At 39.9% G+C, this 26,898-nt stretch overlaps 1 protein-coding gene across 26 annotated transcripts in view; it reads left to right on the top strand.

Annotated features, from left to right (window-relative positions):
- Positions 1 to 26,898, top strand: part of LOC126925546 (polypyrimidine tract-binding protein 2) — a 417,994-nt gene that overhangs the window by 232,546 nt on the left and 158,550 nt on the right. For 18 of the 26 annotated variants that reach the window (XM_050741213.1, XM_050741209.1, XM_050741196.1 and 15 more), the window contains one exon: positions 24,222 to 24,275. The exons of the other annotated variants lie outside the window; for them this stretch is intronic. In XM_050741213.1, coding sequence (XP_050597170.1) covers positions 24,273 to 24,275 — 3 coding nt within the window. In that variant the 5' untranslated portion in view covers positions 24,222 to 24,272. The remainder of the gene's footprint in view (positions 1 to 24,221; positions 24,276 to 26,898) is intronic. 26 annotated transcript variants of the gene reach the window in all.

Here is a 26,898-nt window from a genome sequence, read left to right as displayed (position 1 = left end):
CGACGATTATCCAGTCGCGAACAAACTCGAATCCACACCGAGGTTTCTCTGTTCCGTGTCTCTCGAGGTATTCTTCCACCCAACCTAGCGGAAGTTAGCTCGAAAAGGAAGCGAAATGACGGTAACGTAAAACGTAACGCGACGAGCTGCGGGCGCAAACAGTTTCTTCGCTTTTCCCTGAGAAATTCGCCGGCATTATCATGAGCAAATTTGACTTTCCGCGGAGCTGCAGCCGGCATCCGCTTCGAAACCGCTTCGGGATTGACTATGCATCAGCCGAATTTCGCGCACACACGCTTCTCGCCGCATCCGTCGGCGGAAAAGTGCGCCGCGAGAGCAAAGATATCGCGCGATAGCTCGTCGTCGTTCCTTTTCGTTTATTTTAGTTCGGTGGTGAGTTCTTCGTATAGTTTTCGAGGGCTTGCCGACAGGGTGAAAAGACGGATAAAATAAAACGGAATAAAAATAAGATTTTATCGGAAATCAAATGGCGAGAGGGTAAAGGAGCAGCGAAATAAGAAAAGATCGTTAATAGCGAGATTAGGGATAGGATTTTATTGTTATAGAATTTATTAGTACTATATTCCAACAACTGATTTCACTGATTATATAAATGTTCCGAGATATTCGTGGGTTAGGCTACGATGTCGAATTGTAATGTCTTTTACAATCAGGTTCAAAGTGTTCGACTCGTGTAGATATTAACAACTTGTCGAGTTGGCGACCAAGTTTCGACTCTTTTCGAGTTGGTGTTTTACGAGCTGATGCCGGACTTTTGATCATGTTTGCGAGCTGTCCCGGACTTTTAACTTCTTTGACGCCGGCCTTTTGAATGCCCGTCCGCTCTCGTGTTACTACGGAAAAAAGCTCGGTGTGGGTGTGCTTTTTGAACGAAGAAAGCGGAATCGTTGTTCATTCTTTTCGTTAGGAAAGTGAAGGTAACGATTCGCCATGCCTATTGGTTAGTTAATGAATGAAGATAAAATAAGGAGGAAGCCTTCTACCAACGTGGCCCGTGGGTGACATTGTTCCTGGGAAAAAACCGTTTTCTCCGTAATTCGGAAGAGCGCACCTAAGGACTGTTTTAGGGACCATCCATAAACCGAAAACACTTACAGGATTAGAGATTCTTTCGAGTTAAAAGAAATCAAGTTTTATGGTGGTTCCTTAGGTTTGTCGAAGGTATGAATAACGGTACGTGGACCTTTGGCGGCCAGACAACGAGGAACGTCGCACGGACCATCTCACGCGACGTAACACACAGTATATAGGATTTTATTGTAAATTGAAGGATGTTGGGTGTTTGTTGTACGAGTTGCTGTTGTACTTTCGATTTATTTTAGCTCGGTGGTGAAAGATGGAAATCTGACGTGTCATTGTTGATATAGTTTGTGAAAATTGGCTGGTGAGACTGGAAAGAATGATTCGTTGCGAATTACGGCGACTCGTTGTGCGGATTTTCCAAGTACTTATAGTAAGTCGGATAACGAAAGGCAAACATGCCCAATTTCACTCTGTTCCTTCGAGTTTCGACACTTGTGACCACTTTTTATCCTTTCGCGCTTTCCACGAGTTTTCTCGAAGAAATAAGTTCGAGTCGATTCGAACGTTTGTCCATTCTTTCCGGCTGTATCTACACCCTGGAATCTATCGAGGAAAAACATTTCTCCTCGCACTCTTGATTCGTTCTCCAGAACGACAGATGCTCAACCCTTATTCGTTGGAATGGAAGATATTCACGGAAGCGTTCTCCTCGGCTGAGAATATCCGCTTATTCGTAGAAAAGGTGGCGAGGAACTGGTCGTTGAGGAACTGATCGTCGAGGCTTTTGAAATTTACGCGCGACGGATTTCGTTGCTCGTTTGCACGTCGAAGGTCCCTGAAGCGTGGGAGATGGAGACGCCTCGATTAGGCGAACGAATGCGCAACCTTCTGCCAGGATCACGTTGTTAAAAGCGTCTAGATAGACGTTATATTTTGATTTGCTTCCAATGTTGCAAGACTTGCGAATACAGGGTATCTTTATAAATATGTGACGTTAGTATACATGAAATTATTCGTAGTTGACGAGAGCCTGTTTCGAGTGTGATTTAACGTTCTATTACTCGACGATGACGATGCTTTGTATTACCAAAGATCATAGATGAAAAACGTGATAAGTTACATTATATACATAATACTGTATATAGTACGATAGAATTGGCACTAACGACGATGACGACGATCGGAGAATGAGCATAATAACAACAACGCATCGACTCCTATAAAAAGGAGAAGATATGGAATATAAATTATGAAGATTTCGAGAGCTCGATAAAATGGGGAATCTTGATGTGAGAAATATTTGAAGAAGGCTCGATGCAGCATCAGAAAGATTAATAAAGCCTGATGGAGCGGCGGGTAGCAGTTAGGGTGGGACTAATCTCGCTCAGAGGCTGCCATGGAGAAAAATTCCTCTCGTTTTGCGGGGTTCTACGGGGTCACGAAGCCGTCCCGCAATTCCGGGAATGGAGCTTGCGCCTTTTTAAACATTAATCGTACCGCGCGATTGCATTTTTCCCCAGTCCCTGTTGCCCGATTGGCCAAGGAAAACGCGATTAGGCGTCTCTAGAGACGTGCCACCGAGGAACACCGTTTTATATGGGGATTTCGTTTCTATACCGACGATTCTCATTTTTCGATCCCGCGTACGAGGCTTGGGTTGATTTTTACAAACTCTAGTCTTTTCGCAGAAGAAAGTCGTAAAATTTATGTTTCGAGGGTCGGCTCTGTGATCAGAAGTTAGAGGTGTCCTATTCTTTTTATTTATTGCGTTATTTTTCGCTGTCATTTTTGTAATATCGAGAAAGTTTGCAGGTAGTTTTGTATAAAGTTCGTAAAATCTGATTTCTCTAAAATATTCCGAAATATTCTCTCAAACCATTCAAAGTAAACCAAACTGATTGTTAGAATTCAGAGTCTCACGGTACAAAAAATCTATGGAACGAACTAACGCGTATCTCGTTCCTTTAAATTAAAACCCACCGAAATGTTCTCGAATCCTTCACGTTTGTCCGAGAAACATCGAAAGTATCCTAAACCTACGCTAGACTCTAAAAACCGGCGCTACAGTAAATCCAAAGGGCAAAGTGGCGCATTTTGTTCCCTGCAGCCTGCCCTTAGGTAGCGAGTATCCATAAACGTCGTAGTTTCGTCTGCATCTCGGTCGAGGGGCAGTTTCTCAGACTCTGTATCCCGGAACCGCTCTCATGATCCCTCTAATGGACTTTCAGGAAATTAGACGATGCGTCACACAAAGAGCCGGTATTAATATCGTCTCCAGAGTTTTCATCCCCAGAGGGTGTGCAGGTCTAAGCAACGAGTCTTAGTCCTCGCTAATTTCACCAATCAGCCACGTCACACGAACCGCTCTTTGAATTTTTCAACACGAGACTACAATCCTGTTAGGGTGTTTCATCGGGTCAATCCTGGTTACCAAAAGCTGTTTCATCGCTTCTCTGTTACCCATTTTCTGTGTTAATTAGCTGGTAAGAAGGGTTTTACCCCGGGCATCGTTGGAGAAGGAGGATTAAGAGCGTCGTGTTTTCGAAAAGTCAGTGGCATTGCGGGTCTTCATGCTTTAACCCTTTCAACCGTGGATTGAAATAATGCTGTGTCGCAACTGTGACTATGTTGTAAACCGGCGAAAAAAGATGATATTATCGTTATATTATTTATTATATCGTTTCACGTGGGTTTCTGACGTAATTATTTATTCTTTTATTTTTCAAATATTATGTTTGGCGCGAGAAAAGAAAGCATTAGTGAAGCTTCGTTGCGTAAGATTGCTATCTGCTACTAAAATGTGTATTTGAAATTTAATTCTTTGATGTTTTAAATCGAAATGTAAGTTGGAGTAGAGTTACAGAAATAGGTTTCCACTTTTGACCTGAATTTCAGATGGTTTTAGTCATAAACTCGCGAAGCTTAGATCTGCTTGAAATTCGAGGTAACTCATTGTTCCGTGTTTACGTTAGGGCTTGTTTGTTTTAGTTAAAATGTTGATAAACCGATTCTACGTTTCACGTTTGTCGTTGAATTTTTAATCCATGGTGAGGTGTTCGTTTCATGTTCCTATTATGTGGAACATAACATAAGTAAGTTTAAATTAGATTGATAACTATTTCACACTGAAACGTGGTAGTAGCTTAATTATTTGAATGGTATTGAAAATGAACAATTCAATTATAAATAAACTAAATATTATTACGACAAAAATCTTGAAAGTAATTGCAAGTTAAAAATATTTTTTATTCTATATCTCGTACGCTGTGATCTTTATAATCTAAATAATACCTTATTTAAAGATATTTCTAAACTATTTTCGAAAAATTATCTTGGAAGAATAAGAAATTCTCTTTTATTGCGTTACAAGATCCTCCAAAAGCGACTTCTAGCCAACCATAACGAACGTAACACCACCAACGTAATTTTGTAATTTTCCTATACCAAGCAAGCATCCAGTCCAATTCGATCTCCCTGGTTAGTTCAAATACGTGTCACTCTGACGATACAATTCTACCAAATATCAGGAAATATCGGCCAACAAAATTCCAAGCGTTAATTTCCGTATTAACGATCTGATAAAAATTCTACTAGAAACGAAAATCTAGTCACGAGAAAACGTCGGAGCGATAGTAATAAGTCAGGATATTTCGTAGCTTGATTCTAAGCTGTGCCCCCCAGGAAGACCTGTGGGGTTTTCCTCATTACTCTCGCGTAATAAAATATTCTGTTTACGGCGGTGTACGTTTCTTATGAGCTCTCGTTACGCGGGTTAATAGTGGATGTAATATTACGGTGAACATCCGCCGGTTTAGCGTGTTCCGTGAAAGTCTCGGTGTCTTGCTTGTCTTCTGCCGTAATTTTGGATTTTCCCTCGGTTTAAGCCCGCTTCCGGGGCTAATTATTACTCGAAATTCCGGTGACTTTGCCTTTTCGTTGCTAATAATATCTGGACGCGATAACGCATTTTTTCAAATTTCGCTCCTTGCTATCTATTTCAGAAAACGATTTTTACGTATTCTTGTCAGCAGTGCTTCTTATCGTGACAATTTCTAAAGATGGAAGCGAAGCAACGTTCAATTCGTTAAAAGCATTATCCTGATAAAAATATTTAGGGGAGAATCATTCTGTCCTAAAGAATTCCTACTCTTACAAACTCTCACGAGCGAAGCACCAAACAGCCAAAGATGCCTTATGAATCTCCATACCGTCCAACACCATTAAACTCTTTTCAACCTGCAAAAAATCGTACGCCAGGACATAGCGCGAAGGCCAGCTACCTAAATACGGGAATCTACGTAAAACCAGGTTTGGAAATCGATACAACACAACCGGAGCCCCCATACAAAGCCAAATGGGGTTCGGTGAATAGCTGAAAGCTCTGTGTACCGGGCCGGCATAATACACTTTCGTCGTCATACCGTCGGCCAGGCTGGAGATTACGCGCGCGCGTAAAATCCCTCCAGCTCCAAAACCCCCCCGTTCTGCCCCACCAATCCCGCCCTACGTCTCTTTGTGGCCTTCGTTTCTCTTCTCGTCCCTCTCGCCGTCTCCCTTTTCCCGTATCGTATCGGGCACACCGGAGTCGTGTGTGATGTGGTATTTCCAGGAGAACGTTAATTAATAATTTAATCGAAGAGCCTGTTTCGGTCCTGCAACGTAGGATCTCGCGCTGCCTCTCTAATTAAAACCGACCCCTGCGTGACGAACACGCCATTACACGTGTGTTGCGGGGATGGGGCTAGGTGTGCGCACACAACGGACACTTTTCGGGCTTGGCTCGGTATGTCCACCAGAGTCGACCTTTCTCGAACCACGGTTCATTGATCCAGCAGTTTCGCGCTGAAAATCTGACGTCTCTCGGTAAGGAAGGTAGGTTGCCGGTTTTGGAGTGCGGAGCAGGTGGTTTCGAACTCTCGTCAAGGCCTTGTGGCGAAATTTGTGCCGACGAAGGCATCGGTTAGGTATATTTAGGTTAGAATTTTTCACGGTGGAATGTCGTTTCTGGCGAGAAACTCCGAGTTTCTTGGAGTTGAATGGAGTTTGTTAATGATCGACAAGTTTGGGTTAGGTATTTAGGATAGAATTTTTCACGGTAGACCGTCGTTTCTGGCGAAAAACTCTGGGTTTCGTGGAGTTGGACGGTGTTTGTCAATGATCGACAGATTTAAGGTTCAGGAAGGTTCGGATCTGCATGACGTTACTTTCAAGTACCACGTTACTGATGTTACTTGGCTCAGTTTTTGGCGAAGACGATTCCATATACGTATGTTTATTAAAATAAATACCTTTAAACTTATCGTAGCATGGCTTGGCGTAGTTTTCCGGTGCTTGTTATGCTCACGGCTTCGGGATGTGCTTTCGCGCAACCCTGTCAAACCAATTAAGTCGGTCGCATTGTACAGGCTGCTTTTAGGGGCTTTGTTGCAAACCACCGGTTATGGCCGCGTGACCGCGTCTGTAATGTATCAGTTTTATGGCCGACGTGGACGACGTGTCTCACCGACGCTGGTCACCGTGAGTTTCTGTTACATTATGACCGCCTGCAGCCAGGATAGCGAAGCGTTCGATTGTTTGGACATGTCGTAACTGGTATGCGGAATGGTCGTTTAATGGCTTGCGCTACGTCGTTTCCGAGTTTTTAGGGTCAAGAAAGTGTTCGTGACAGTTTTCGGACGTTGCCGATGGCATGTAAAGACGAGAAGTTTATTTAGCAGGCTTTTGGGCGTTTGATGCGTGTTTCAGGGATATCCGAGCGAATGATACGTTTTGTTTGGAAAATGTACGTTCCTATGCCGCGAATACCAAGAACGCTAATCCCGGGACTCTGAATAAGCTCCAGAATGGCTAAAAATACTCTTCGTCCCTTAAGAAACGCGCGCGACTGCCCCTCGAATAAACATTTTTTCCAAAAAGATTCTGTAGAAACGGAAATACCGAGGAAATAAATGGAAACGGGAATGAAAATGGTCGCTTGATCCCCGATCAAACGAGACTAGGTTCACGTCGCTATCGCGTTTCAGATTACGTCGCGTCGTCGGTGCAGTTAATTCGAGGCGATCCGGCTACGCTGTGACGCAAACCACGAAAAGCGGGCGCGCACAGGTCTGCCTGGATATTAAACGTTAATTATACAACGAAATTTACTTAGAAATACGAGTCCAGAGAGGAGACCGACGGAGTAAAGGAGAGGGTTAATCTAACTGGTAACCAGATGAAGAAAGAGAGGAAAGAAGGAATGCTGGAAACTAGCGTGGCGGAAACTAACTCGACAGCTTAAGGAGCGAGAACCGTCGTCGCGAAGTTTGCCCGTTGATTGGACATTTATGGCGGCGAGTTGTAAACTGCCGGTTACAGACGTTAATTAGCATTTATCGTAGTTTACCAGTCCTAGCTTTTGTGATCCTGTCGACATTTTGTCAGCCGGATATCCTTCTGGTATCTTTTCCTTCGCTTTTTTTATTCGAGCAACTTTTTCGGATCGTAATTTTGATAGCAGTTTGTCGAAGCTGTAGAATATAAGTAAAAAATTAATTTTTTTGATCGCATTATGTTTGATCGCATTATGTTTGAACGTTATGGGATGTTGAGCGTGTATTATCGAGCAACAGATTCGTTCGAGCTACTAATCAACGAATAACTTGTTTTTAAACGTTTGAAATTGTAAAATATCTTTATTGTTTTTACTTTTTTACTCTATTTTCTCCTGGAGCAGTAGGAAAAATCCAAAAATTTAGAAATTCTACATTCCGCGCAGCTACATGCAACGAAAGGGGCGAAAGGAATAAGAAAAAGAAAATCTGCACGAGCGTTTCACGGATGCTAGTCTCGTCTACGCCTCTGAAATGGAATATATATCTAGCGCACGGAGCGACGACGTTCACCAGTGTCCGCTCTACGTGGATCACCGCTTGCTGTCTCATTTTTTTCACCTTCCGTTCGCCTGGTGTCCAGGCCTTGGGGATCTGGCAAATCCCGAAATCCACCGATGCGTGTCACTCCGATCGCCTGTAGCCCTTTGTTTGTTCTTGTTTATTGGAGATTCGCTCTCCTCGCCGTCTCCTCTTCTTTCTTCTCTTTTCTCTGTTTTTCTTTGTTCTTTTTTCTCATCGTTGAGGATTTACACGGAGATAATTAATTCTTCTGGAAACAACGAACAGATTTCTAGGCTCCGATTGCTGCTGGCCTCCTAAATAAGAAGGTCGAACAAGAATAAATCTGAAACATTTCTAAAAAAAACAGTAACCACTTGTGTCGTGTATCTTGTGTCGTATATTGAGCCAACAAGTATGTAACGACAGTGTATTTGGATAAATAATCCGCAGTCCGATTATTAGCAATGGAGCGAATGAAACAGGAGAAAGTCCAATAAAAATGATAATAAAATAAAATCTCGTCGGTCGCTAACTGGTAGAAAGCTTCCACGCTTAAGGAGGAATCTACCAAACAAGTTTCATTCCCCAAAGTCCAGGCTCGTTGTTTCGCCCCTCGCGACAGTCGCTATTCTTTATCTCGATCTGCCGTCTTATCTCGTCGGTGTGTTATCGTGGCGAAGCCAACTTCAATTACAGACGGGATACGGGATGCCCTGCTCGACTGGCCAATTGAAAAATAATAGAAGCTGCTCGATCCCCACGGTGGCACGTCTAGACTGCGCTTCTCAGTCCTGTTGGGACCATATCGAATGAAACGCATCGCATTCGCCGCGCTCCCATACAAATGAAAACGACTCGGTGTATCTGTGTACGACACTGTATTACAGCGATGGAATCTGAAAATCTCGGAATTTGTACGTATAAAAAATAATTCGAGTTGGTTTTTAAAAAACTCATTGAAGAGAAAACTAATCGTTCGTTTTAGTACCACGAGTAAAAAATTACGCAAGGACCGGTAGGAGGTGCAGTATTTTGCTTTTTATCTCGCTAATTCTACACTCTCCCACAATCCACTATTATCCGTTATTATTATACTGTATCTGTTGTATCATAAAACTTTACAAAAACTCGGTCGTTATTGTTACATGTTGTAGAAATTAAATAGAAATATTTGCAACGCAATCCAGGCTTCGTCATTTTATGTAAGAAGGGAGACGCGTTAGCATAACGTAGAATAGCATAATCTGGGGGCATTGCAGGTTAAAACGTGTCGGGGGTGCGCAGCCCCGACTCGGCCCCGCAGCAGCACGCCTGATTCCGTACAACGTGCCGTGTTTCACACGACCACGGTCCGTGCCTATTGTACTCGGCTATTAGCCCCGTTCTGTTTAGCTCGAGACAATTCCGATAACGAGCTTTTACCCAGTTTCGATTAGAATCGGCTAATGCCGACTAGGGCCGGCCCTCTTTCGCGATTTCTCGCCCACCCTTTGCCTCGTTATAGCGTGGTTTTCATGTTTCTGGTTAAGTTTCGACGATAACATTAATTCACGAAGAATCTTTATTAGCGAAATTTGGGAAATGCGGCGAAGTTAGCGTAATCTGATAGGGGGTCGTAAGGAAATTGGTAATTCATTTTAAAGAGGTGTTAATGACGATCTCTTTCTGGCGTTTATCATTAAGAATATCGTGAAGCTGTTTTCGGCAGGATTTTGGGGGGGAAAATTGTGCATGCAATTAACAACTTCTAATTACAAAGTCGAACGTAAAACAAAAAATTAAGAATCTTTCTACGCTTAAAGAACTTGTTCGAAACTTGCCTCGATACCTTTTGCAACTTTATCGTGCTTATCAACGTCGAGACTAACTATCATTACTTGGTTACCAGCGTTATCAATGACATTTATCTGAAGCCCTGGCGTTATTTTAATCCGTTTTTACGGTCGACAGGCTTTCGATCTACGAACTCGATTGCTGATTACTTTCGATCAGAACGATCGCATGCTCGGTGTGATTGAACGATCATTGCTGTTGGAACGAGTCACGGAAACCGAAAGTGCGCTGCAAGTGCCAGGATATCGACGCCAACTCCGCGAATTCGTCATCCTTCCTCGCTTTATCACCCCTTTTGCTTCTACTTTTCTCGCACTTTTCATTTTTATATTCATCCACGTTTTGTTTCATTTACTGCGGCTATCGTTCTGCGTATATCGCGTGCCTCGACGATTTCAATCTTTCTAGATTTTCTCACATTTATCCTCGTTTTTTCTTCTTTATATACATGCTCGTCGTATTGACAGAAAAATCTCGTCTCATGGCGTTCGTGATTCCGGTCGTTTTACTTATTTAAAATAAACTCGAGGAGATCCTTAATTAAAATCAGTTTGTCTATAACTAAAGGAACTAGAACGAAATAGAAAAGTCGATAATTAAAAAAAATGACAACGTTAAGAAGTTTCATTGCCGACGTTTTCCGTCCTCTTTCAACTTTCAAAAGCTTAAAAAGGTGAGAAAGAGGAAACTACCGAATTCATTTTAATCGAAGGTACACACGAAATTTTAAGCCAATTGATCAAGTAGATTTTAAGGGATCGTGGACGCCGTGTTAAGCAACATAAATATGAGGAAAACGTGTTTAAAGTTACGTCAATAGCAATTATTCGTATAAAAATTTGTCAAGAGCACCTTCCTGAATTTTGGGAGTTTAGATACAGGGTTTTGCGCACATACTTTTGAAGCTATATTCTTTAAGAAAGTGCAAAGAAAATTTTCGATCTCTTTCAAAGGCTTACGCTAGAATACCTCCTTAAGCGATTCAAATGCTAATTAAATGAAGGAATGTTCCATGAAACGCGACAGATGTCAGAAAAGGAAAGTAAAAAAAAAAAGAAAGAAAGAAGATGGAAGATGGAAAAGAGACGTAAAGCGAAGGAAAGAGCTGTGAAAGCGTTTGTCGCCGAATGATCTGGCGGAAAGGGCGTGTAATTAACCCGGCGGACAGCGATATTGATTCCGGCCGATATTAAAATGATATATCGCCGCCGGCTAATAGTTCAATATTTCATGCACGCTTACAAACTGCGGCCGGCCGGCCGGTTTCGCATGGACGTCGGGGAGATAATCCGCGCGGAAACGGCCGCCCTTCAAAACGATCCTCCATTTACACGGTGAACATTCGAAACAGAATGATTAATGACGTTATCGTGGAACATGTAATTCCCCTTCCCCCATAAACCCCTCTCTTGTGCTACGGACGCGCTCGTAGCGTCATTTTGCAGGTTGAAAATGAGCCCCCCGAATTGAATTCGAGGACGAAGACGTGTAAAGGGAATCGAAGACTCGAGAGTATTTATCATATTCTGAACTCTAGTCGTTATTGCCATCTAGGGAAGTTACGAAGAATTTTTATCGGATTAACAGTGGAAGAAGATTAGGGGTTGGATCGAAAGAACGAATATTCGAAGGTTGTTAACAGATGAATAGCGAAAGGAAGAGATACAGCGAGATTAATGAGAATAAGTAAAAATGGAATAAAGTAGTTATTATTAAACAAACAGTACAGTTACGCTAATTAGCGTTCTGGGTGTTTCTGTAGCGAATATTAAATTTAAATATTGTTTAATTTCATCTTCACTGAACATGAGAATCTAGTAAAATTTATTTCAGCTTCTACTCCCTTGAATTTATATAAATGCATCTAGATTTCTACCTTCTACATTCGTCAGGTTCTATCTAGAACTGTAATCAGTGGGGTTTGTCTAATCTATGTAAGTTTATCTAATTATCCGCACCAAGTTCCAGAACGCATTTAAATTAATCTGAATTCCTATTCTTTAGAATTCGTCCGAATTTATCTAAATTTCGTGTGATTGCTGAAATCTTTGGTTTAAAGTTAGAATTTTAAAAGTTTAACGATACTCTACGGGTAGAATTTTTGTCAGCTTGTCTCGAATTCGACGAACAGCAACGCTGAAACTTTTCCTCTATTGTCAAATTGTCACGTTAGAGTTTGTTGAATTATTTCATTAAACTTCTCGAGTCTTCGCGTTACAGTTCCATGGTTTGTTTAATTGGCACCTTCGAATTGTCTTCGGCTTGTTAAATCGCGTAACGAAGATCTTCCTCATCTTATTCGAGGTTTTCCTAGTTAACACATTATACTGGTTTATCTTATTAAAGTTACTAAATTAGCGTTCATATCATAAAAACTGTCGCTTAATTGATTTACCTCGTGCGAAAGGTAATTCCAAGTAATATCTTGTTCCGTTTCAATCTTGTCTCTTATTTTTAAATAACAGTTTATGTAATTTGTGGTTACAATTAAATGTTTATTAGTAATCAAATAATCGACTCGATATTAAGACAGTATTATCATTTCGTACTCTTATGAAAGCGTGCATCATTTATATACAAATAATTTCCCAATAAATGTTGATAACCATAACATACATGACATTAAACATTTAATACTGACATAATCCTGCTGCTCCGACACTTTAATCTCTATCCAACTACCGTTTCCCTCAAATTTATTCAGTTCAAATCGACTACATGATTTATCAACCTCCCATTATCAGTCATAAGACAACAATTCCCATTTGAACGAATTAAAGTACGCAAAAATGAACGTATAAAGCTGCCGTTAATATCCATATTCTTCACTACTGATTTTACCAAAATGATGTCTACCATTAAACAAAATTAAAAAAATAGCAAAAATCCAACAGATCGCTGAAATGGGAACTTGCAAAGATTAGCCGACGACTTTGCGACAAACAATCCCAGATTATTCAAATTGACATCGTCGGAAGCGGGGCAGTTAACGCTTTAAAATGCCGTTCGGTTCGTTCCGATCGGACTTCCGATTCCGGAGTTATCGTCGATGGAAGCGAAGTCTAATTTTTCTCCCTTCTCTATCTCTGTCTCGTTCGCTCGCTCGGACCTCTCGATCACACTCGCTCGCTCACTCACTGACCTATCCCGAGCGAGCCACGTGTGCGCTACTCAATGACACCCGCTGAGTCAGCGGGTTTTTGCTACTACTAGTAGTGAGTACTCACCTCCAGGAAAGAATGTGGGTCACGCCGTTGACCAACATCCCTGCGTCTCGGAGCTCGCCTTCCAGATCCATATCTCGCGAACGGTTTGAGGTATCCAGTTAAAATAAAGCGCGTTTTCAACGACGTAGTCTTCTCAATGTGCTCAATGTGTCGAATGGATGGAATCCGTGGAGCGTATTTTGACAAGAATTCATGAATTTTGCATCGAATCATTCTGTTTTTAACGAGAATTTACAAATCGTTAGGCTGTATTTTAGAAGGAATTTGTGAATCTTTGGAGCATATTTTATACTCGATGTTGAGGTTATAACAGCGTGTGTTATATAAAGTTTTCAGGCAGATTGTCGAGGTAAAATTTCTTTCTTTGTAGTTGTACTAAGTAAGTATAATATAAAAATTTTCTCTTATAAAAGATGCATTTCAAGACATCAGGTGCTGTACTGGTACACATATTGATTTTATTTATCAATTAATATGCGTTTGGTGAACGAACGACGTCGACAGACTCATTTCGTAGGAACTTTTTCTCGCGATTTACCTAGTAGTTTTTAGGTGGTCTGGATTAACGCATGCCTTCAAAAGGCTGTCGTTTCCAGTCTCTGGCGAGTTTCTGCTTCATTGGCCGCTTCATTAGCAACCGCGAAATCAAAGTTTTTCGTTCGAGAAAGAGAAACGTTCGAGGAAAAGTTGCTGTTAATACCACACGAAGTATTGACAAACTGGGAACATTCCATCAAACGTTCGATCAAATCTTTTTTATCGGACCGTAATTATTGCACGCTAGGAAATTTCATGCTTGATTTATCAAAAATGTTAGAGAATCTGTCTCTAAAATCACCTTTCTCTTAAAAATCAGTCTTTCCACAACTATGGCTCCGTATAACCTCCAACCATAAACGTTTCGGTTATGGTCATTCATCGAAATTAACCCTCCAGCCCGCTTTCAACCTCTTTATCGTGCGTCGACGATGCAACGAAGCCGGAAAACGAAACAAAGTGACGAAAGGCAACGTGTCATTTCGCTGGACCGAGTGTTTGCGCGTTCCACTCGATACCCTCGCGAAGCTCTCCACTTTCACCCCTCCCGCGACGCATTTGGTGGTTCCACGTTTTTGTTTTGTCGTTTGTTCTCATCGCCCTCACCCCCTATTTTCTGCGACACACGTTCATCTCGCGGAGGAATGTTTTCTCCATTTGAGGTCCGCTCTACGTTTTATGAGAAAGTTTTATTTGCGATTTTTTCACGCAGCAGCGTGCTCTTGCATCGACTAGTATTTGAATACTGTTTCTGGAATCGGAGGTTTTAGTTGTAGCTAGGTTTGGTCGATTTCTTCGCAGATTTTCTAATTTTTCAATTGGTTTTGTTAATTCCCTGTGGTCGCAGGTAGGTTTGGTAGACTATCATGAGTAGATTTAGTGGATTTTTTAAATTTGTTTGCTCTTTATACGTTGAGTGGTTTCTATTAAATTTTTGAATCGATGGTTTTTGTTTCGAATCGATCGTTTAATAAAACTAATTTAACTAACCAAGTTGAAAAAACAACTTGTATTTGTCCTGTTTTGTGGGTTTAAGGTTATCGTGTTGAAAATTGCAGGTTGTCTTGTTGACACGTGTTAAATAATATATTATAACACAGAAATATACATAAAGTGAAAAAATCACGAACCTTTTCTAGCTTTAATCAAAATTAAAATTAATAACATAAAATGTTATATGAAATAATAGGAAACGAGCTGTCTGCGAATTGTTCACCCCTTAAAAACAAAACGTTTAAAATCGCCAACCTCAGACCGCACATTCTGTCATGTATCTTAGTGCTTATTCTGATCTTTTCAATTACCGGTATCCGGGCTGGAAAAACCGGAAACAGCTCAGTCAGCCTTTGCTTTAATTTCGTTCTATCTACCCTTCGTATCATTATCTCGTATTAATAGCTGCTACGTGTTCTTGAATATCTACACACGATGGTTTCAAAGCAAATTTTCTAAAATTAAACGTTTTGAAATTTACGAAGTATAAAATAAAAATTGATAAAAGAAACAGCTTCGATATTCGTTTTGCATTTTCAGGAAATATATATATTTAACGATATAGTTTATTACTAATATTTATCGCCTAATCGTAATTTGTACGGACCTTCATCCTTTTTCGCCTAAGGCTAAAAAATATCGTATTCATCGATAATAAAACATTATAAAAAAAATTCAGTAACGAGTTTAGAATATTCTCGAATGTTCGAAAGAATTCGAACGAGTGGAAAATTAATTTCGCGGAAATGCCTTGTCACTGTTTGCTCCTGTGAAATTGAATGAACATGAATTTTCTGGATTCTGTTTCGAGAGTCGAAACCGAAATCTCTTGCCGATTATTCCGGCTGGCTCCATTAAAAGTTTCTGGTAAACTCGATTTACTTGTAGCCGTACGAATTGGGAGAAAGGAACCTCCATTTTCGATGTTTCATTTCGTAATTAGCGGATTGGCCGCTGATGGATGTGAATGGTGGAGATTATTATAATTTCAGAGTCGAAAATATATTTCTGTATGTATACGTTGGTGAAATAATAAATTGATGAAGTAATTATGATCGACTGTGTCCTTAATAATCGTATTATTCCAGTCATTATCGTATGAAAATATATGCAAGTCCATCGTTATTGTTATTATTAAATGTATTATTAAATGTATATTATTAATTATGCTCTCTTGAAGCATAAAATTCCTATAATTAATTATGATGATTTTTCGTCCTAATCTTTCGTTCGATAGTTTCCTAAATCGTTAAAAATTCGTGTAAATTGCTAAAACTATGGCAAGACAGACACCACATCCAAAAACCTGCATTCATCCTCACTGCCATCTCGAACGTCTCTTATATGCCGTCACTGTACACTATCGCGTATCTGCCATTGAACCGAACACTGGTATTTATTCTAGTCCTTGCCTAATTCGTGTAAACGTAACGAGAGAAACAAGCAAGAAGCACCAATAGTATCTAAGACGATTGGGAAACATGATTTCCCGGCGGTTATCGGGAATCAGCATCCGGCGCGGAAATACGCTTGGAGGGAGCGTAATTCTCCGGTACGTGGGTCAACCGATCCTCTCCTCTGGCGTAGCGGTGTAGAGGAGGAAGCGTATTACGTGGGTTGGCGTGCAAGAGAGTCGGAAGAAATAAGGGATGAAAAGCGGGCCGCCTGGTGAATCGAAGTCGAGGCACCAGCCTCCGGTAATGAGAAAATCACAAAAGCCCGGCTGCCAGCTGAATGGCCTCCGCCGTCGATCCTTTTCGTCGGATGCTCCGATCACCTTCGAGTAATCCGTTTTTCAATCTTATCCACCAAGGGGAACAAATCCTACGACGCTGGCGAGATATCGCGTTCCCATCGGTATCGAGGATTAGCGTGCATTGTGTCGCGGTAATGACGCGTTCGAAAGGCTAGAGGGAACTTTCGGAGTTAGTACGGCAGTTTACCAGTGTGTTTAGATGTGTGTGACTCTTGGTAAAGGGTTTCGTGATAATCGGACTGCCGGATTTCTATGCAGATTCGTCATTTTACGAACTTAATTATACAAATGGAAGCAGAGAACTTCATCCATTGAACATTGCAACAAGTACTGTATTTTAATTTTAGCGATTTTAATAATTTTAGTAATAATTTTAGTAATTTTAGCTTGAGCTTTGAGAGGAATTTTTGCTTTTGTTTAACATTTAGTTAAAAGTCTAGATAAATTCCTTTCTTGGCAGTGTCGTAGCAAATTTTGCTATATTTTTCAATTAAATTTCTCGTAACAGCAGAAAAGAGATTCGACCTTTTTATCTGTATGAAAAGATATTGAGAGATTCTTGAACTATTGTAATATCAGATTTAAATCCCCCCCCCCCCTGAAAACCTGTCATTCTTCCTTAATGGAGCAAAATCACAAGCTGACTTGGTTTTGCGCAGAACCGAAATAATCCCGGGGGAAGTTTTTTGGTTCGAAATTACGGTTTTCACCGTGAACGGACATAATTAATTAAATTTCTCTTAACTCTAAGTCACTCTATTTCTTGCTTAAAATCTGGTCTATCTTTTAAACTCCGACTTAAAGTTTATGAAAATTTTCTATACAGCTGTAACGAGGAACATAGTTGTGGAATTTTTCCCCCGACTATCCAGATATAACGCTTGTCCCTCGAAGATCGATAAACAAAAGGAAGAAAAGAAAAGACTAGTATCTTAAGATTAATATCTTATAAATATTAAGAGCTATAAGTACTCGCAATTATTCTGTCAAGTATCGACACTAAGTAATCGATGTTACTAATAGTAAGGCTGTCCTCCAATTAAGTGGGGAAGGACTCTAGCACAAATACGATCGGCACGAAGAAAACGTTGAAAAATCGGCAAAATGGATGAAATACCATAATATATAAATGACGAAGAACTGTGCAAAATATGTAATACGCTAGGACATCGACCAACGCTATATCAAAGAGATATCGTTACTCGTAGATCTACTCGTATAGAAACCTTTCTGCTGGGTAATACCTGAAAATCAGCAGTGATTTTTCGACGTTGCCAGTCCCGTCGTTATTTCATCGGGCGAACGAAAATGTAAATTGGCCCTCGGCTTGTATTGTTGGCTGCTCGGTCCTCGCAAGTAAATTAGAATCACCGTGGGTATTCGAAACTCGTGAGGCGTGAGTTACGATGACTGCATTATAGTCGCGATGCATGCGTACTGCCATTGCCTGGAGAATCGGAGGAAGATTAATAGAAGGACGCGTTAGGATTCATTAAGTTCTTGATCAAACGAACTTCGCGGTACTAATGAAGATTTATTTTTCCACGGTGAAATCACCGATGAACGGCCACGTATTGCTTGTTCTGTTGACCTTTGTTTTTTCTATCGATTAGTACGTAAGGTGTTTATTAACCCTTACGTTGTGTCAACGTTGGATTCGTCGTAGAGTATACACTCTGTCAACCATAAATATTAAGTTGGGTGATAAATTCGAAAGACTTTCGTTTCGTATTAGGAATTATAAATATTAGAAAGTGGACGAAAGTAATTACGAAGAAACGAAAGGTTTCTACGTATGTATTAAAAAAATTACACGGTCGTAAAGATCAACTTCGTATTGGAACATCTACCCTGTCTAAAATGATCGTGAAAATGTCACATATTTATTTGGAGATTAGCGAGCTTGTATTTATTTTGCGTTTTACATTATAAATCAACCTTCAAGCCTCCGTCTGCAATCCCTTTTCCCAAAGAAGCAACACAGAACTCTATAAAATGAACGTAAACCCGGAACCAGTAATCCTCTTTGACGAATTTACCTTCACGAACATCATCGTCAGAACGTTCCAAGATGCGATGGCAAGCGTGTTCTTCATTGTTTCTTCGCCGCGTGGTAGAAACGTCCACCGGTTACAATACTAATTGGTAGTCGGTGATGGACAGGTTGGTAAACAGCGGTGAAAGCATCCGGAGGGTGGCTCCTTGCCACAAAGCCTTCTGATCGACTTTTCCAACCCTTCTGCAACGTCTCTGCTCGAGGTTGTAACAATGGGGGATGAACGAGGAAGCATAACGACTCGCGTAAATTGGCGGCAAAGCTTCCCGCCTGTCTTCTTTCACGACCTCGCGATCCTAGTTCGAGCGTAGATCGAATTTTGCGTGGGATTTTCGTTTGATTTACGACGAATATAAGAATTAATCGTGGAAGATAGGAAGATAAGCGATTTGGGCTTGCTGCTTCGTAGCTAGCTCTTCGAAAGATTTTCTCCGATTTGAAAAGAGTTTGTTGTTTTATCGCCATTGTTTTTTGGTGGATTGATTTTTAGGTAGGAAAATGCGTAACGCGTTGTCCTTAAAAGGGTTCTCGTCCACACTTGTTCTTGTTGACGACATTTCGATTCTTGGCTAATTCTCATTTCAGACGACGATGAAATTTTTAAGAACATAATAAATGTTTATTATTTTGGCTGGCGTGGAAACAGCGGAATGTTGCGTTATAACGTCTGCGTTTTTCTTGCGCCCATTCTCTACTGCATTCTTCTTAATTTACGTTCTTTTATTACAACATCGTGCCCTATCTTGCCGCCGGGCACATTCTCCCTTATAATTGTATAATAACTCCATTATTTCGTGACAAATAATTATGAGCGACGCCGCGCGTCTTTTTTATATCTGCGCTCTTCCAAACTTTTACAAGACGTTTCTCATTTATTCTTTTGTTGTTATATTATGCATATACAAAACATATATTTACATTTCCTGCGTATATAAATGATGAAAATGGAATAATTAAATACGCATAAGCTGTCCTTTACACACTTTGCAAAATCGACGGAAACATTTCTCTATTCGATCTAGAACAATTTACGCAGAAATTTTTGCCTCGATTTATCAATTTAAGGTCGCATTTCGATCATTAATCATAGCTTACACAGCCCTCCGATAATTCGAAATATTATTCTTCCAATGCTTCAGAACCACCGTTAGCTTCGATCCATCAAGTAATAAACAATTTCATCGAACGGCAAACACCTTTTGCTTGAAAAGTTTAAAAAATATAAATCTGCTGGCAAAAGAGCCCCGAGAAAAAACACAAATTCCAATTTCTCTGATTAACACACACTGTGTCTGAACAGCCTCGAGAACGTCCCTAAGAAACCACCCCTTCCAGCAAAGGAAACATTCATCCTCGTCAAAAGAAAGAAGAATCGTTCCTTTCTCGAGAAGGCCGCCTTAAATAACAAAACACTTGGTTCACTTAACGGCGATGGGGTGGCTGTATCGACACTCCGACCTCCTCCTTTCCGGCAACACACGTACAAAATACACAGCGTTAAAAAGACACACCTTGGCTCCGCTACGGATAGAAACTGTCACGACTACACGGCCGTACACTTAAGACCGTGCCACACTAATGCATGTACACTTAAGTCGGCCGCATAGAACCCGACGGTAACTGCAGCTGCTTACAGGGGCTTCCGACAGTTTCCACCAACCCCCACTGTACGCCCCCATTCCACGTCATTATCATCCATTTGCTAATACAACAAGATAAATTGCCCTGCCTGGCTGCAACGTTACACCCTGGCCTCCGAGTTTTCTCCTCTTCTACCCACCGTCTCCGTAACCACCCTCTTGAGCGTCTTTCGTGGAAAGGCGAAGAAGGTGGTGGTTGGCTCGCCCTGGAAGCGTTCGTTCCGCCGGATTTCTTCCTTCCTGTATTTCTTTTCTTTCTTTCTTTTTATCTTTCTTTAAATTCGTTTTCTTTCTCTCGTTCCTTTGTTTCGTTTCAGCTTGAGGGAATTACGGTGTGAATGGTGAAACGCAAGGGTGAGATTGATTTTAGGTAGAGTGCAGAAAGTTTTAATCGTGGTGTGGATTTTTTTTTAGGGTTTTCGTTATTTTAGAGAAATACTTACATTTGTATATCTTTGATTTATCTATTGGAAATGCTCGTCTTGTTATTTTTGGACAGGTGGAATTTTTATTCTAATTCTGCACGTGGTTTAAATATTCTTCTTCTTTTACCTCTTATTGTTTTAGTATCTGGAAATGTTCGAAGTGTATTAAGGGATTTATCAAGTTGCTCGACATATTGCAAATCGATTTTCATTTTTCTATACTTGTTTTCTATACTTGTTTTTCGTAACAACCAGTCCTCGACTCGTCATTGCAAAAGTACTAGAATAGAAATACTAGAAAATTGTGCACAATGCTCGAGTGCCCAGAACTCTGCAACAACCGCGCAAAATACCCGCGAAACTCCTTTGAAACGGTTGCAATCCACCCTCGAGTCTAGTTTCGTCTTGATTGCCATTTACATGCGGCTCGCTCCGCCATCCCCATAAATAGCGAATATCGAAGGACGACACGATCTTATCGTGCGCTCGTTGCCAACGTTAAAGGGTGTCCGATAATAGCGGGGCGGGGAAAAATGCCGGCAATCGTGGAAGTTGCGTGACCAGCCTGATAAAACATCGACCCGTTTCCAACCGTTTGCGTATCGTTTCTCTGGTCGATCCCTTCTGATTCTTCTTCTCTTCCATGTACTTTTGCTTTCTTCCTTCTCACAATGGCTACAAAATTTACATGGACAATATCACGTTTATTATTATAGACTATGTTTATATATAGACCGCAAATAGAAATACCTTTGGGAAAACGAAGGATGCAAAAATGCATATGAAGTATCCAAAGTAGAGTACTTGTTATGATATTTACTATATTTTAGTATAAGAGTATATTGAGTAGCATGTAATGTAAATAAATATAGCATATTAAGAGTACTTAGAGTACTCATTATAGTACTTGTTTACTATTTACTTACTACAATACCTATTATAATATAATATAGCTGAAGCAAACTTTTATTTTGCGGCTAATACGGCCCACGACGAATTTTTCATTCTAATTGGAATTTCCAGCCCTGAAGCTAATGCGAAATGTTCCGTGGAATCACATATGGATATCCAGAATATCTAGAACGTTTCCTTCGTAATGCTATGAAGAAAACGGTTGGTTTCAATAGCATAGAGGTGTATCCCACGCATTGTGAAAAGGTCGAAGTAGCGATATTTGCAGAGAGCTGTTAATTAAACGTTACGTAGTTCAGATTGAATTGGTTTTCTTTCCTTTACTTTACTTCTCCACCCCCCCTTTCTTTTAAAAAGATTTCGAAAATTAAAATTAGATTTTGCAATTTCGATATGTTAAAAATCTTTGTAAAAAAAAATGATGATTCCAAGACTTTAACAAATTTGTGATTGTGATGGAATTCGTGAAATTTTTGAGCGAGAATTTTTCTTAGGTTTCCTCGTGTTTGTAGAACGACCAGTAATTGAGGAAAGTCGTGATTCTTGTTTTAATTACATGTAGAAGAATGTTTTATGAGAAAAAGTTCGAGGGGCTCAAAGAGAGGGGTGTCTTTCTAGAAAACCTTTCTCGCGCGCGTAACTTTCCATATGAATTATGCAGTTGCTGAATCTTTTTCTGATGGAAATGTGTACATTAATAATGTTTCGAGTATTTTGATGAAACATTTGCGATGCACGTACATTTTCAAAGGAAATGTTGCTGAAATTCGTTGGTAAATCTGATGTTTAATACATGTTGAGAATATTTGGAGGAAATTCACGCGTGTCCCTTTTATTATTTATAATCTTCGTTGTAGTTAATCGCGAAAAATAGAAAGTTCCCTATGTAATTACGTACTTTTTCATGTGGTTGAAATTTATTTAAAATTTAATTCTTAATTCGTGCTGAGAAAATTTCTTAGAAAATTCACACGAATTCGAATTCTTATTATTTATTATTATAGATTGTTGTAACGACAATTTCTTCGTAAATACTATTATCGCAAACATACTTCGAAATTAAACTTATCGTTTAGAAAACTAAATGAATGAATAAAAAATTTAAAAGGATTGTGATGTAAAGAAATCGTAGCGTGGAATCGGTAGAATCGGAACGTTAACGTTGTATCCGAGGATAGGAAACGATGCTAATAAGCGAATTTTCCTGGAAAAGCAGGTCGTGCGTGACAGCTCTTCAAAACGCACGCACAAATTGGACATGGCGTGACGAGGCCAAGCCCGCGGCTTCGCTTTTCAAAAGGAGCTGCATTTCTACGGGGGATGACGCGATGAAACTGCCAGCTTCTGTTCTTACGCGAATTGAACCACGCGTGACGCAAAACTTCTGTCCGCGTTGCTATTTTTAAATTTCTCTGAAAATGTTAATTATTTTACGGTGTTCCGTGGTCGAAGAGAATTTTATCATACTTTTATCAATATCTTATCTCTTAGGACTTTTTAATTTTTACAAATTTCGAATAATTCACAGCTTTCTATGATCGTCCGTTATTTTGTGATTTTTTACAAATGTCTGATATTCTTTGCAATGTTTCCACTTTTTTACATATATGTAAGAATTGTTTAATCTCCGATAATGTTAAGTATTCCGCGGTTTTTATCGAGTAACGTTGTTAAATACACATATTGGCTATTTTACAAGTTTTTCGCAAATATCGTTACGCGTTTTATATGTCTTTATAGATATGCTGTAATTCATGGATATCCCATAATTTTTCACAAATATTCTCCAGTAGAAGCGACATTTGATAAAAAGAACTTTACCTCGAAGTATTATTCTTCGTTTCATGAGATGTACGATATTTAACATACAATGAAGAAGCGACTTGTACATGTGTAATAGAAACATCGTACATCTACGATATTATGTTTATAAATCGTGCGGGTATAGTAAACCAGCGACATAATTTTTCAATCGCGACGTGGAGAATCGTTCTTTGGAAATTCTCCGCTCCCTCTGTTGTTCGTGTACGGCTTTTGTTGTTGCTCGTTTAAATAGACCGCGGGATATCTTGGCGAAATTGATCGACTGACGCGGCATTCACTCGCAGAATGAGCGTCCCGCTGATATAAACGCATTCCCGTGGATTAATTTCCGGCGTCTGACGATGCGTCGACTGTTACTACTCGCGGACGCTTGGTTCCACCGGCTCGCCGATTATTACAAGAAGAAAACGGCCGCTGTGCTCCTAAATAAACTTCATTATAGTTTAATATTTATAGTTTACTATTGTACTATAAATTAAAGAATACACGGTCTTGTTTAAAAAATTCGCTGAAAATCTCAAATGTCGTCCTTTACTTTATTTATAGAACTTAGTTTACAGAAGGTTTTAAGGCTGGATATAGCAAGGAGATGTTTATAAAGCATTTTGTTGAAATTTGGAAGAAGGGGAGTACTTCGTTCTCGTAAGAAGAAATTGTTAACGCTTTTACGAAATGTTAATAACGATGCTAATTTAATAACGATTTAACATACAATCGTACGTATCGATTTTCGAGTTGTCGCCACGAAGATATAATCTTATTCGTTTATCTTTATAATTTGGCCGGAAGAGAGCAGTTATGCGGCTCCTCTGACTTATGTGGCACCGTGCTGTATCCTACAAACTGTGTCCTGTTATTACTTGTGTCCTGACTACGAGATTTCCCAGGGTTAAGAATTAAAAATGAAAGACAGAAGAACGCTTGGACCTGTTTTACGAGCATCGCTGTTCTTGTCCACGAATCTGATTTAATTATGTTGAAAAACAATTTCCCGGTTCTTCCGGAAACGAAATTTGTGAAAAAATTCGAAAAAATTGAAAACAGTTTATTCGAAGCTTCTGAAAAATTCTAACCTAGTCGTTTGTTTTTTTGCTTTCAGGTGAGTGTCCCGGAATTCCAGTACGCTCGAGGGACGGGCGCGTCCCTTACGATGGTAAGCCATAAAGCACTGTACCCTGCGCCTTCGTGCGTCGTGCAAACCGCTTTGCTCGTGCCACGTGGCCTGTTTCCGCGCGCCAGTCCCACCCTAGTTTCTTATTCAGCGAACATAGCACGCGAACCTACAGACATCCTTATTAATTAACTTTTCGCGATACGTTTCTCTCGCTTCAGAAGTTTAACAACATACAACGTTACGATCCGTTTCTGACGTGCAAGAGGAAGCGAGAGGGATACGTGCGTTGGACGTCAATAGTTTTGATGGATAGATAGAAGGAAGAATTTCAGTAATAATTTTTGAAAAACAATTATTTATTTCTTCGAAATTGTAGCTTTCAGAAATTAAAGAGGAGGGTTAAGAAGTGTTAAGGATTTTTGAGGATATCGAAAGGCATGAATTTTAGGTTTGTTTCGAGAGTCTGTAGAGAGAAATTTCTGTAATTAGAGCGCAATAGTTTTCGGAATTCAGGACAGAAAACTTTTTCAACGTTGAAAAGATGGAATTAAATATTCCAGTTTGCATACTTTTCTACACATTCTAACAGGGCAAGAAATACAACGAGCAAGGTATTCCAAGTAAACAACTTTTATTGAACAAATATAAAAAGTTAAGCGAGGTTGACAATTTTAACAGTGAAAATCAGCTCTCGTTCGGAAGTTTCATCCTCTTACGTTACTGCCGCTGTAAAATAAGACGTATCTCGAGAGAGAGACGTAGACGAACGTGTTTGTATATCGTCAGAATGGCCACCAAGGGGTGGAACGCATATAACCAGCGAAAAATCGTTTTGTGTCACTGGGATGAAACGTGCCCTTATTGACGTTGGATCGATATATTAACCTCGTTTTATATTGATAATATGATAGCGTGACACGAGGTAACATATGCTAATTTTTTCACTAAATATATGTTTGCAATAAATATCTTGCAGTTTCTATATACATTTTCAGACTGCTTTCAAATTTAACCAGTATGACCATGACATCCGTGTTTCTTTAATAGACTGCGGATATTTATGAAAATTATATTTTTACAAATATAATTAAAAGAGCTAGTTAGAAAATTGTTTCGCTTGTTAAATATTATAACGGAAATTTTACTGAAATTTTATTGCCTTAGAATTGCATAAAGAATTGTTTTACGTGTTAAATATTATAAAAGGTTACTTTTTATGGACGTCTATATCCTGGATATTTTGTATATTGTATTTTAGATAGTTTTCCGTGTTACGTGCATTGTGTTATCTGCATTCTGTGCATTTTCGCACCTCCAAGTTTTCCATACATGCATAAAAACCCGCGTTAGCGGCGCTAATAAAACTTCAAAATATTTTATGACACATATACGGGTTGTCCCATCTAACTTTGTCACCCGGAACATCTCCCTTGTTTTCGATAATATTAAAAAATGCTTCAGGAATAAGTCGAATGTCTTCCCTAGAAGAACGCGTAGAAGACGTACGAAGATTACCGATGTTTTTTTTTTTTATGGAATCGTGTATTTATCTTGTCAGAACTAATCATGACGAGTTATGGCACCCCTTGGAACCGTTCAACCTGTTCGTGAAACATTTTTTAATACTCTGAAAAACAAGCGGCATATTCCAGACGATAAAGTTAGACGGGAGATACCCCGCATAATACGTACGTATATACATAAGATGTATAATACATACATAAGTGTCCAAAATACTTTGGTCGGCAAGTATCTATTATCCAAAGTATCTCATCGGTATTATCTATTACCTAAATTCCCCAAGAGTGGAAATTTCAAAGACAGTCAATTTCTGCTGGAGCAGAAATTCCGTGAAAGTGGAGGATCTTCCCACGTAACAGACACTTCTAGGGCAGATAATTCGCCGAGGAAAATTCCCCCACGGATAGAACAGTTTCACTTACTTAAACGCTGATTCCACGTCGTTTGTACGTCGCTGAAATAACGAGAGATTGTACGAGACACCAGCCGCGTTACACGTATACACAGTTGTGCCGCGTTTGATGGTGGAAGTGACGGTCTTAAAGTGTCTGACGGAGGAGAAAAATGGAGGCACGCGACGCCCGAAAATCCGACCCTATTTCGCTTTCAATTTGTAGCTCCTCAAAGGGGTGTGTAAACAGTTTCCAGAAACAGTTTTCTCGTGGTCTTGCGTCGCGCGAAGTGTTTTCTTCGTGCGCTTCCACAAAGGAACCGCGAGACCGGCCATTCCCCTGCAAAGGGCCGTTTCTCTCGATCATTTTAATAGAACACACATCCTTCGTTATTTATTTGATACGCCTATGTGTCTAAGGGAACGTGGTTCTTTTTCGGAAAAAGATATTTGTCGATATTTCCGTTGAACAAAATTGTAATACTGGCTTGAAGCAACACCATTAAAAAGGTCATCGAACGTAATCACGAGAATACCACAAAACGTATGATTACCAACAACATAGTTCAATTTATAGTTGATGCTTTTATAAAGAAAAAATTCCTTTGTTTTATTTCGTTTGAATAAAATTGTAATACTGCGTCAAATCGATAAAATTAAAAAAGCATCAGATAAAAAGAAACATAATTATGAAGAAGCCGCGGTACGCGATTGTCAATTATACAGTTCTGCTCGCGTTTGTTCTCTTCT

Source organism: Bombus affinis, chromosome 16 (genome assembly GCF_024516045.1).
Source record: "Bombus affinis isolate iyBomAffi1 chromosome 16, iyBomAffi1.2, whole genome shotgun sequence".
NCBI classification, from domain to species: domain Eukaryota; kingdom Metazoa; phylum Arthropoda; class Insecta; order Hymenoptera; family Apidae; genus Bombus; species Bombus affinis.
Note: the sequence above shows the minus strand (reverse complement) of the source record. Positions and strands in the feature narration are given on the sequence as shown.